This window comes from Amphibalanus amphitrite, unplaced genomic scaffold, assembly GCF_019059575.1.
Source record: "Amphibalanus amphitrite isolate SeventyFive unplaced genomic scaffold, NRLGWU_Aamphi_draft 000726F_arrow, whole genome shotgun sequence".
NCBI lineage: Eukaryota > Metazoa > Arthropoda > Thecostraca > Balanomorpha > Balanidae > Amphibalanus > Amphibalanus amphitrite.
Window position 1 is genome coordinate 297,138 of NW_024882220.1, and position 13,381 is coordinate 310,518.

The 13,381-nt window shown below is 49.0% G+C and overlaps 2 protein-coding genes across 2 annotated transcripts in view; both read left to right on the plus strand.

Annotated features, from left to right (window-relative positions):
- The first annotated feature begins 457 nt into the window (after positions 1-457).
- LOC122365262 (exocyst complex component 1-like) overlaps positions 458-13,381 on the plus strand; it is a 54,504-nt gene continuing 41,580 nt past the window's right edge. Inside the window, exons 1-4 of the mRNA XM_043336302.1 lie at positions 458-754; positions 884-979; positions 1,208-1,316; positions 1,865-2,019. Of these exons, the coding sequence (XP_043192237.1) occupies positions 509-754; positions 884-979; positions 1,208-1,316; positions 1,865-2,019 (606 nt within the window). The 5' untranslated portion in view covers positions 458-508. The remainder of the gene's footprint in view (positions 755-883; positions 980-1,207; positions 1,317-1,864; positions 2,020-13,381) is intronic.
- Positions 4,761-7,481, plus strand: LOC122365263 (proton myo-inositol cotransporter-like). Its single transcript, XM_043336303.1, has one exon. The coding sequence runs from the start codon at positions 5,079-5,081 to the stop codon at positions 6,981-6,983; it is 1,905 nt and encodes a 634-aa protein (XP_043192238.1). The 5' UTR covers positions 4,761-5,078; the 3' UTR covers positions 6,984-7,481.

Genomic DNA, 13,381 nt, shown 5'->3' on the forward strand with positions numbered 1-13,381 from the left:
GCCACCAATCGAAACCATGCCTGTCTGGAGGCTTAGTAACATCATGCTCCCTCTACACTTCCAACCCAGTTTGTCGTAACCTGGATGCATGCAGTGTCGCTGACACCACACAGAGTTCAACGCTCTACTGATGATACTGTGCTTTGTTCATGAATGTGTCATAATCTTTGTGTGTGTGTGTGTGCATATGTGTGTGTGTGTTTCATCCATCTCTATCTATCACCATCTTGTGTCAATGGACTTCTTAGTCTGGAATACAAGCCTATCTATCTATCTATCTACTGACTGAGCTACGCAAGTCGACCATCCATGTGAGATGCGCCATCCATGTGAGAGATTATTGGGTCTGGGCCAACTTCTCCCTTATCATCTCATGTCTCATTCACATCACCCATATGCCATATCATTACTATTATAAATGAGTGTTTGATCTAGGTTTGTTTTCGTTGCAGGTTAAAGTCGGATCAAACTGTGTGCTGACTGCTGAGTCAACCTCACTGATACCAGGATGACTGCTATCCGATTTGCTCTGGAGAAAAGCATATTTGAGCCGGGTGATGAGAGACTCATTAAGGCCATTCATGTATCACAGCTAGAGAAGAAGAAGAAAACCTATTTTCTGTGTTTGTCTGTGAGCAAAGACAAGAGTGGCTTTATCAGCACTGTAAAGAAACTGGACAAGGACAACTATAAGAAGAAGAGGACATGGGGCCTGCAGGATCTCAAGATGGTGGATGGAAAAGATGGAAAAAGGGTATGCTGCTACACAGCATGTAGTTATATGACAGCAGTTTTGTTGTGTTGTGGAAGTGTAGTATTTCAAACTTAGAAAATGATTTTTACTCTTTGCTCCTTCAGCATTCATGACACATTTCTTTTTCAGGATACAGCTGACTTGGACTTACAGTTTGAAAAGGTCTACAAATGGGTTGCCAGCACTCCCATGGAAAGAAATATGTTCATAGCCAACCTATGGATGGTGAGTTTTGCTTTTTACCATTGATCTCATGTAAACTTTTTGGTGTTATGGTTTATTATTTTCAAGCCCTGTTTTTATCCATGTCATCATCCCCTATTGGAAAATTCATAATCTATTATCACCATATAATGGCACTGTTCCCCACTGATCCCCCACACTCTGTTTCACTATTTGTTCCCCACTACCAGCTCTGACCTTAACTTCTCCCTCCCACGATGTGTCCGCCAGCTGTGCAGCCAGCACCTGCACCGCCAGCGACCTCAGTTTGTCAACATCCCGGCCGAGTTTCTGGATGGAGGCACCAAGACGGCCGACACACGCGCCGCCCTATCGCCAGGTGAGGCGGTCACTGCGACCGGGGAAAGGGAGGGATGCCCTGGGCTGGCCTGGGTGGTAGCCTAGGTACTGTGCTCTCACAGTAGTCTGTGACTGGGTCTGAAATGACCTGGATGATGTGAAATGAGCTGACAAAGTTTAAGGAGAAGTTGGGTGTTTGTTTGCTAAAAAGAAGGTGTTTTCAAAATTATGCTGCATTTACAGTCGTTTTTTTTTTTTGCTGGCTTATTTCTTCTGTTAGTGAAATGGTTGGATTTATTGTTTCTTGACTTCATTATTCTGTCATTACTTTATTTAGAAACGACAGTTCAAAGTCTGCACTCGTCGACATGTTTAATATTCGGTCCTGCTAATACCCTGCCATTATTGGACATTCATTGTTTGAGTTCAAAAACTATCCACGCTTTTAACCTATCGGAATCGGACGTGAGATGACCGGACCTTACTTGACTCGACCTGATCTGACCTGTCCTGCTCTGCCCTGCCCTGCCCTGCCCTGCCCTGCGCTGCGCTGCCCTGCCCTTACCTAACGTGACCTGACCTCCGCAGTGTCCGAGCTCTCCGTGGAGGCGGACAGCTACCAGGCGCTGACCTCACAGGAGGAGCAGGACCTGCTGAAGATGATGTCAGAGCACGAGACGGCCGTCAGCAACGCCGAGGCCTTCGCCGAACAGCTCAACAGGGAGCTCTCCGGCCTGGATGGGGTGAGTACATCACACGGGAGCCGCGGTACTTGTGCGCTCGTGGGGGGAGGAAGGGGGCTATAAATATCACCTTGATTGTCTGAGCTCTCCGGTGCTTGGGCCACTGCGATAATCACCGACAAAAGTTCTGCAGAATCCGCCGTACTGGCAAAATTATCAGGCGTACCTTACGACTACGGTGACATTAGTGTGGTTGTCATTATATAGATAATGCCCGATAGTTGTGCGGATCTTTTGTGCTCTGTTGAAACTTCAACTTGCATTTTATGCCACAAAGTACGTTATTCCCCTATCCATGTTACTATTTTTGACGATTTAATCTCGCTCCAAGCCCGTGGCCGTTCGGGTAACTATTAGTTCATCTAACCACCACCAGGCTATAGAAGTGCGGATATTCCGTTCGAAAATGCAGTTCACCGTGAATACGCTGTTGTTGTACCGGCAGTTTCTCACTGTTGCGATAAATTAGACCCCATGAGTGGTGTGCATATCGCCACCACGCGGACAATAGTAAGCTGTGTCCCATTGGTCCTTTCGAGCTCCATACGATTTACTACACAAAGGCGGTAGAGTTCACACGTATCTCTACTGCAGAGCACTGACGTAATGCGTTGTTTGGAAATATACGCTCAATTGCTAGCGTCATTCAACAAGCAATATCAGGTCATGGATGTCGCTGCACCTTTAACGTCACATTGAACGGTCTGCCTGATTGATTGATTAACGCTTGAATAACAGTCTGCATGTCTGAATTGGTTCCCGCTAGTTGGTTCGGAAGCGGTTATTCTAGCAATTTTGAATTGCAAAATCGAAACTGACGCCACAAACATATGTGGCTGATGGGAATGGGATCCGATGTGTGGATTCTTTAGCTATGTTAAACTCTGATTTCATCGCTGGGGTCACGCCTTCGGCGCGTCAGATGCCCTTTTCTTCAGAGTTCTGTTTGCGTTATCTCTGCCGTGTCAATAGGTATGTTGTGTTGCATTTGGACAGCAGGTTCTTATATGTTTTACCACATGCCGAGATATCCCTTTAACATTAGCACGTGCATTTGGGAAATGACTTCGGCCCGCCTCGGCTAATGTTGAAGGTATTTGGGAAACGATTCGGCCCTAGGGCTTTTTGATTTTCCCAGACAAAATTTTACTGAATATTCTGAGTGGAAGAACCAATTCCAAAGAAGATATTTACGGATTGTGTGTTCACTAACAGCAACAGCAGAAGTGAGCAAAATTAAGTGATGGCGTTTTCACTTACTTTTGCTGTCAACGTAATTCAATTAAACAAGGATAGGTTTTAGGTATCGTTCCAATGCCAATGTATTTATTGCTGCAGAACATGGTCAGAGTACTCATTATTACAACATAATGCACGCAAAAAACGAACATTTAAAATGCGCGAAGCATCTTAACGAGCCACAATAAACATTTGGTATTGTTCCAGCTGGGATCTAAGACGCGTTTGATTCAGCGTCTCACCCAATTTTCAGTTTTCCTCACGGTTTCCTCACTCCTGCTGGACTCCATATGTTTATAGTTTGTCCTAACTTCTGGCGCTTCACCATCTTCATCCTCAGCTTTTTTCAAACCCTAAATAAGGGGGAAGTAGGATATTTCATTTTCATATTCAACGCCGCCCAATAATAAAAAACACCAAAAATAATCACGATGACTATAAATATTAACATAGTATTAATATAATATTAACACAATAATAAGAATATAATATATAATATCAAATGAATATGATATAAACTGTTGCGCGGGTACGGCATGTGGTAAATCTCTTCCCAACCTTGGGCTATGAAAATGCAGTTTTATTCACCTCGGTTTTTGGCTACGGACCTCGTGCCTACCGGCACTCGGTCCTCCGCACAAAAACCTCGGTGAATAAAACGCATTTTCCCAGCCCCGGTCGGGAATATATAATCAGTCATCTAGCAACCGAACAAGTGAACACGAACTTATCAGTCGGTTATCTAAACGCTGCTCACACTTGACACGGTAAAGTGCAGTGCTAAGTAAGTGCACTTCTGCGATTAAAGGCAGGGCTGCGGAGTCGATGGATTTTCGGCGACTCCGACTCCGACTCTGGCTTTCAAAAACCAGCTCCGACTCCGACTCCGACTCCGGGCAGAATTGTCGACTCCGACCGACTCCAACTCCCGACTCCGACTCCGCAGACCTAGCAGGGCTGCGGAGTCGACAGATTTTCGGTGACTCCGACTCCGACTCCGGCTCCGGTCACAACTGTCGACTCCGACCGACTCCGACTCCGACTCCGACTCCGACTCTGCAGCCCTGATTAAAGGAGCCATTGGCTGTTCCTTCTTGAAATGTCGGAATTAAATAGGCTCGCCGACATTACACTCCTCCAATCGACCTCGATAACGTCACTGGCTATGAGCTGTAGCTCTCGTTATGGGATTAGACACCTGCACCTTGAACGCAACTATACATAGCTACTCAATGAACGATATTCTTTTTAACCCTCGCTAATCGTCATACATGAGCGCTCCCTCCGTATTGCTTGCCCAGCGGACGCTGGGTCGAGCGGACGCCGATCCGCGCTGGCAGTAGGACTTTTGCCTCCCCTACTGCCGGGCCTGGCGCCGCCCCTGCCCCGGGCCGCCGTTCTTGCAACGCCTCTGCCTCAGGACCATGGTGGAAACTAGCGCGTCTGTTATGACGACGAGGCGGTGCGGCGGTGGAGTCGGGCCTGATTGGCCGGTTGGGTTCGGACTCGCGCTAACGCCAGACACCAGCTACGGGACTTTTTTGCTGCGTGCACTTTTTGTGCTGCTGATGGTCGTGAGAGGGCTGTGGGTTTATTGTGGTGTAGTTTCTGTCGCCCGCCGTGACGGTCGGGTGTCTGACTCGGGTGTCGGCTGTGCCGCCGTGATCAGAGACCTGTGCCGCCGTGATCTGAAACCTGTGCCACCGTCAATCCGTGTCACGGTTGATCCGGTATAATCCTGTGCGCGGGCGTGTGAAAATGTCGCGGTGCCACTTCAACAGGAGATAGTGGGACGTCCCGCGCGGCGCGGCGCTATCAGCATGGCAGTGGCGACGCCGGAGGCCGTGGCGGCGGTAGCGGCTGCCGTGCACGCATTGGCAGACCCGCCGGTGTCGGAGGCGGGGCCGGGGGCGCGCTCTGCTCAGTGCTCCGACTCCGCAGACATGACGGTGGACGTGTCGGCGATGGGCCCAGGGCCGACGCCGGCGGCGGCGTCGCTGCGCGGGCACGGCTGGCTGGTGTATCTTCTGACCGTACTCAGCGCCATCAGCAGTCTGCTGTTCGGCTATGACACGGGTGTCGTGTCAGGTGCCATGCTGCTGGTGCGCAGCGAGTTCCACCTCTCCGACTTCTGGCATGAGTTGATCGTCTCGGCGACTGTGGGCGCCGCGTGGCTGTCCTCGCTACTTGGCGGATATCTGGCTGACAGGTTCGGCCGGAAGCCTGTCATCCTGGTAGCTGGAGTGCTGTTCGTGGTGGGATCACTAGCCATGGCTCTGGCAGGTGGCAAAGAGACTCTGCTAGTCGGCCGGTTGATAGTCGGACTGGCCATCGGAATCTCCAGCATGTGCGTGCCGATCTACATTTCTGAGTCGGCGCCGGCCGGCATCCGCGGCCTCTTGGTGATGGTGATGACGGCCACCATCACTCTGGGTCAGCTGGTGGCTGCGCTGGTCTGCGGAGCCTTCTCCACAGTGGACGGCGGATGGCGCTGGATGCTGGGACTCGGCGCACTACCGGCCGCTCTTCAGCTGCTTGGCTTCGCCTTCATGCCAGAATCACCCCGCTTCCTGGTGGCGAAGGGCCGCGAAGAGGCGGCAAAAGATGTGCTGCGACGCGTGCGAGGCGAGGGGGACCACGTCGCCGCTGAGTACGACGCCATCAAAACCGACCACACGGCACAGGAGGTCGTGTTTCGTGAGCGAGCGGCGGCAGGTCACGGAGGCTCGGTGCTGTCACAGGTGGTGCGCGAACCCAGCACACGCCGCGCGCTCATCACCGGCTGCTGCCTGCAGATGTTCCAGCAGATCTCCGGCGTCAACACGGTCATCTACTACAGCGCCAGCATCATCACACTGGCCGGCGTCCGCGACCCGTCCACGGCCATCTGGCTCTCCGCGATCGTCAGCTTCCTGAGCTTCATGGCCAAGCTGGTCGGCTTGGGACTGGTGGAGCGCGCGGGGCGCCGGCCGATCCTCCTGTGGAGCACGCTGGGCTCGGCCGTCTCGCTCGTGATTCTCGGGGCGGGTTTCCAGCTGAGTGCCAGCCACTCGGTCGGAGTGACAGTCCTGGAGGAGGGCCAGAGTGCGCTCCTAGCGGCCACCTGTGACGCCTGTGAGCTGACTGGTGAGAACGGGTTCTGCTTCCAGGACCTGGACTCTGGACCTGTGAACGGCTCATGTATACCACACGTCTCCTCGTATAACTCGTCGGCGTCGCTGGGCCGGTGCGCCGACCCGGCAGAACTAGGGGTCAACAGCCTGACCTGGGCTCCTGACTGGTGTCCCACGGACTACGCCTGGCTTCCCATCACGGGCATGTTCCTCTACATCACCATGTTCTCCCCGGGCCTGGGCGCCATGCCGTGGACCATCACGGCCGAGATCTATCCGCTGTGGGCCCGCAGCACGTGCAACTCCATCACCACATCGGTCAACTGGTTCTTCAACTTGATCGTGTCGCTGACCTTCCTGACGCTGATCGCGGCCATCACGCGACAGGGGACGTTTTACATGTTCTGCGGCTGCACTGTTGTGGGCCTGGCGGTGTTCTACGTCACTGTGCCGGAGACACGCGGAGTCAGACTTGAAGAGATTCAGCAGCTCTTTGCGATGCCCTGGGGTCTCCACGCTCCGCGACGAGCCACAGCAAACAGCTTTACTGGGGACGGAGAGGGAAGCAGCTCGGCTCAGGGGTTCGAAAATAAGACCTTCGATCCATCCTAACGGGAAGGAGGGAAGGGAGATGGGAACGAGATGTCTGTCAGATTGTGTGTGTGTGGGGGGGGGGGGGAGGGGGGTGCTTTGATGACATTTGTTTCTCGGGTGTTAGCAGACAAGTACTGTGACACGCTACGTCGTGCATGGTCTGCTTGGCCTGGTCCAAGACTTCCTACGCCTCAATCAAATGTAGCCAATGCTCATACCAAAGCCATTGGTGGTGGGCGCACCATCAAACGCATTCAACTGATTTTAGTTCAGCCAGTTCAGCTATAAATGCCAAACACGTATAGCACATGGTAAAAACGGCCGCCTTAAGTATAGTGTAAACAAGGGCTTGAGCAATCAATGTTTGCACTACATCTTCGCTAGGTATGCGCTCATTATTATTTCGAATAATTGTAGCTGGATCATTTTATGAGTTTACTCCAGACTGCTTGTTATATTGCCAATACTGAATGTGATGTTTTGTGTTATGCCAAATACACGTTTATGTTTTTACTCTCCGAGGAATTCTGAATTAGAGTACCCGTCGTGAAAAAGTTTTTTTTTTTTTTTTTTTTAATCGTATATTCGTTCAATCAGACGAGTCCCACAGGGAACACACAGCTGACACATCAGCGAACAGTTCCCTGTCCTCACGACGCACAATGGAGGACAGAGGCGGGTAAAAAAAAAACTGTCCCGGTGACACTTGAGCGCTGGAACGCTGTCCCAGTTCTCATGACACGCGGAGTAAACACGAAAAACAAGAACGGTAAAAAGAAAATTGCCCGATACAGCTCAAACCAGCACGGGCGGCGGCGGCGGCAGACGCGCTAGCGGGCGCCCCGCGAAGGGCGGCCAGGGCACACGGACCACCAGGCAGCGGCTGCCACCCAGCGCCAACCACCGGCCCCCCGCCGACGACCCGCAGCGACCGAGACGTCCCGCGAGCGCAGGCCGACCAGAGAGTGCTGGAGAGATTGGCCGGCCAATAAGGATGGGTAAAGAAATCTAGGATGTAGGTTGGTTGTGTGCGGAGGGAAGATTCTGTGACAGAATATTCGAGACGTTGCCCCACTTGGACAAAAACTTGTCAGTAGACTTATGCCTTAAAAAGAATTTACTTTCATTTTCAGCCTCTCTTTTAAGTATGTGATGAAAATGATGTATGCTGGGAATCTGAGTGTTATGTCTTGCCCTAAATATTACTTGTTTTGCTAATGTGAATATTAATATATTTATTTCGCTTTCATCCGCTAGCCTTGGAAATATCCACGACTGCACTGAGATATTTACTATAAAATTGTATTCTTTTCGAAAGTATGCTACTATATCTTTTATAAAGTCTTTTACTATTTTACATTCCCAAAGTATATGACATAACGTTTCATCACGCTCGTTGCAAAAAGTACAAACTGCACTTTCTGCTTTTCCAATACGATACAAAAAAGTGTTTGTAGATATTATTCTATTTATTATACGATAATGGAACGTTTGTAAGTATGTGTTTCTAGTCGCATGGCGAATATCATACATCGTGCCCTCATGCGTACACCCTATATCTCTATTCCATTTACGCTTAATATGATTTTGCGTTGACTGGTTTGTTTCTCGTTTTAACAGGGCAGAAACGAATTCATTATATGCTAAGCGTGAAGTGTTTGTTTTCTGGGAGAGTAGCGCTATTTTATAAGGTATTATTGGGTAAATGATTTTACAGGCAACAACAGTATTATCCACATGATGCGGTATACTTCTGGTTAAAGATTCATAGCATAGAAACGACATTTTGATGTTAAAGGTTTCACTTAGAGTTCGTTGTTCTAAAAATGATCCGCTATCCTTAGAATACAAATCTGCAACAAATCTCAAACCCTTTCTATCCCAATCTTTTACAATGCTCGTTTGGAATTTGCTGTGATCTGAATACCACAGCTTGTCCGTCAGAACGTTTTCTGGTGTTGTTCGGAAGACCGCACAAAAATCCGCCCAGGCGTTCAGCACATCTTTCCAAAATGTATTACGTAATCTATGATTCGAGATGTTTCTCAACTTCTCCGTGCCGTAGCAAACTAGTTCACAAATAGGAGGTAAAGTTTTCTTGATTATGTTAGCCCATACAACATCAGATGTTGACCAATATAGTCTTTTTATCCAGTTAACTTTTAGGCTCTTTATAAACGACCTAATATCGACCATTTTCAAACCCCCGTGATCGTAATCTTGTACCAACTTGTTTCTTTTAACTTTATCAGGACCATCGTTCCAGATATATTTGAACAATATATTATTAATGTAAGAAATGTCCTTTTCGTTTGGGGTTGGCAATGACGATACAATATGTACTAGTTTAGAAATAACCATTGATTTTACAACTGTTATCTTTCCTATCAAGGTGAGATTTCGTCGCCTCCATTGGGCTATTTCCTGTCTTACTTTAGGTAATACTTCAGACATATTTTTTTCCACGATGGTGTTGGTTGTATTGCAAAAGATTATTCCCAATACTTTCAGTTCGCTTACTTTCTGCAACCCTGACATGTTCAAAAACGAACAGTCAACTGTTTTGCCGATTTGAAGACATTTTGTTTTATCTATATTAACACGTAATCCAGATACTTTATGAAATATGTCTAGTTCATTTATTACCGCATTTATAGATTCCGGTTCCGCGCTTGAAAATACTATTAAATCGTCAGCGTATTGCGATAATCGTACTTCTAATCCTACGCCTATGGGTATCCCCTTCATCTCCCTCGACTGCATTAGTTGATTTGTTAGGGGCTGCATTATCATATTAAATAAATATCCAGATACGGGGTCTCCTTGTCGTATACCTCTCTCCATGTTGATTTTGGGACCTAAATATCCATTTAAAAGAATCCTAGAAAAGTTGCGAGAGTTTAGGTAAAATGTTTGGATCATATGAGCAAAATGTGGCCCGAAATTATAATAATTGAGAGCTTCTGCTAGGAACTCCCACGACACCGTGTCGAAAGCGGCTTCGAAGTCAACTGCCATTATGATACCGGAAGAGGATGAAGCATTCACATGTTCAATTACATCGTACACTAGTCGCGTGTTTTCCCCGATATATCGTCCCTTAATGTATGCCGTCTGAGTTGGGGATATCAAGTGATTCATTATCTTTTTAAGTCTATTAGCGATGGCTCCAGATATAATTTTGAAGTCAACATTAAGTAAAGATATGGGCCTCCATCCTTTTACGGAATCCCTTGGCTTGCCCTGTTTCGGAATAAGAGTTACTACGCTTTCTTGGTGAGACATAATTGCACTGTTATTTACCAGACCTTCTTTAAACGCTCGAAAGAGGAATATGCCTAACAGTTCCCAAAAATGTTTGAAAAAATCTGATGTAAAACCATTTGACCCCGGTGACCTGCCTTTTTTCATACTCATTAAAGCTGTTTGTAGTTCTTGTAACGATATTGGAGTGTCTAGAGCGATCCTTTGTTCGTCGGATAGCACTCGCTCGATGTGTTTTTCAAGGTATTCTTTTGTATTGTGCTTATTTATATTTTTTCGGTATTTCGTTTGCAAATGTTTTGAAAGATGTTCAAGAATATCTTTGTTGTTTGTTATTTGCCTATCACCGTCTTGCATGGCAAGAATTGAATTTCTCATTGCGTTCCTCTTTTCTAAGGAGAGGAAATACTTCGAACATTTTTCCCCTTCTTCGAACCAGTTAACTCTGGACCGTGTTATTAATCCTTGTATTTTGGGTAATCGCATCTGCTCTAATTTAAGTTTCATCTCTTCTAATCGCTTTAAATTTTCTTCTGTTTCGTTAGTATTGAAACGAGCATTTAGTTCGTCTATTTCATTTAATATTATATTTTCCTCGCGTCTGTTTTTTCTCGCCTTTTGTTTTGAAAATCGTACGGTTTCCCCTCGTATCATCATCAGTAATGTCTCATAGAACAAGCCACAGGTCACTGTGAATTGAATATTGTCAAAATTGTTTGGGTCTGATATATATTCATTGTTATAAATTGGTAATGCATATTGCTTAACTGTGTTTATTGTTACTTTTCTGATAAGTTCGTTATATTCTTGATCTTCAAGGAGTGCGGCATTAAACTTCCAAAGACCAGGGCCTCTTTTCATAAGCGGCTCTTTGACGTTTAATGATACTATGTTATGGTCTGACCTATAGCCAGCGTGAATGTTGGATGATGCAATTGTACTGACAAGGTGATTCTGAATATATATTCTATCTAATCTACCGTACTTTAATGGATTCTTCTTAGCCCAAGTATATCCGCTGCTCAAAGGGTTCATCTCTCTCCACGAATCAATCAAGCTAAAGCGTTCAATGATATTTGAAAATGCACACTTTGCAGCCGGGTTGTTTTGACGAACATAGTTCGAATCACGCTGGAGATCTGCGACAAAGTTGAAATCTCCTGCGATAATCAAATTATTCGTTGGCAACTCTTCAAGCTTATTGTATAATGTATGAAAAAAAGCTGGTCGATCATCGTTGGGTCCGTATATCGCGACGAGTATATAGGTGTTGAGAAATATAGTGCACTCAAGTATCACAAAGTTTCCTTCCGTGCAATATTCTTCATGAAGTATGCTGTGCTGTACCTTTGTCTTAAATATAATCGATACTCCTCGGCTGTTATTTGTACCAAAGGAATGATAACAGTTGCCACCCCAAACGGTATTGAAACATTGTGCTGTTTTTCTGGTGAGGTGTGTATCCTGAATAAAATATATGTCAAAATCAAGATTTTTAAGAAAGTTTATAACGTCTCTCCTTTTCTCCTGACTCCCAAGGCCCCTACAATTATAAGTCATAAACTTAAGGTCTGCCATAGCTTAGCGACAAACTTAGAGTGAAGTGTGTACTTACTTGGGTGAACGGTGTAAACGGTGCTGTTACGCACGGGAGAGGGTAGTGAAGCGCTGGTTGAGAGGAGCAGGAATGCTGGATTGGTATGGAAGGAGCGCGAGCCGGACGTCCCAGCCGCCGAGACCGCCAGCAGGAACTACAGCGGCGAGCGCGGGCCGCAGGAGAGATGACGCCCAAGACGAGCACCACCGTCTCCACCGCCGTCCCAGCAGTCGCCGGCCCCGACGCAGAGCCCGCAGGAGCGCCCAGGAAGGCGCCGCCGCCGCGCGCCGCGCCGATCCGGCCTTGCCGCGTACAGAAAGGACTTCCTGAGCCCGACTCGCGCTCCACGACAACACCTACCAACAACAAAGAGGCACAGACAGAAAACAGAAACACAATATAACATGCATGCACAAACATATGATTGGGACAACGACCATTTCTCAGTGTATCTGCTTGGCGCCAATGGGTTGTAAACTTCTTAAGCATTACAAAGCGAGGTGACCGTAGACAAGACATAAACAGACTACAGACAAACAAACGACGGCTCGGAACTACTAGCAAAGTAGCCAAAGGTGGCACCATACGAGAAAAAAAAAGCTCTAGAGCCTGCCTTCATTTAGAAATACTCTCTTATATCCTTACTGCTAGGGCGGTTCCGTGTCCCACCCGAGCTTCGGGAGCTCACCGAGGCACGGGCATCGCGCCCTCGAGAAGAGGTCCCCCCGGGTACCTCCCCACCACCCCTTCCCACGCCCCCCACCCTGCCCCCGCCCCGGTTCGGCGACACCTCAGAAAGGCTCACCCCACCACCAGGGCCATCAACCGCCGGCCGCAGCTCACCGGGCGACGACGCCCCGCCCATCCCTCTCACCGCCTCATCCTGTTGACCGCTCCCGCCGGACGCCCGAGCTGTCATCGGCGGCGGGGCAGCCCCTGACGTCACGTCCATGGGCGTCTCCAGATCATCAGTCCCGGCAGGGCGGGCGGCCGCGGGGCGGACACCAGGAGACACCGAAACATCCCGAGCCCCGGCGAGCCCGCGATCGCCGCCGTCCGCCGACCGGTCAGCCGCAGCGGCGGCGTCAGCCGGTGATACCGGCTCCAGGGGCGGCGAAAGCCGCACCAGACTGGTGGGCGTCACCCGGGCACAGTCCAGCAGCGATGATGAAGTCGAGCCGCCACGGCCCGCCACGACGTCGGCGCCGGCAGGCACCGAACAGGAGACGGGAGCAGTAGAGTCAACGGCTCCGCCCGAACGCCGGGTCTCCAGCTCCATCACACCGCCGAGGTCCGACGGTGTGCGTCCTCTCTCCAGGGCGCTCCTCTCCTCCTCTCTCTCCGTGGCTGGGTCCAGCCGACCTCTCTCCGAGGCCGGAGCGCGACCCTGGGTGGGGCGGGGAGGGGCACTCGTCTCCGCCAACTGACGCACCGCCTCGGGGTCTACGATGCGAATGGGTGCACAGTCGCGTGACCGACACACATTGTGTCGGTCACGTCGTGAAAAAGGTTGAAAGGTCGACGGTCCGTTAACCCGCGCCCCGCTGGGGGGGGA

Excerpts from the sequence above, each read along its gene's own strand:
- LOC122365263 (XM_043336303.1), top strand. The coding sequence starts at position 5,079 with ATGGCAGTGGCGACGCCGGAGGCCGTGGCGGCGGTAGCGGCTGCCGTG.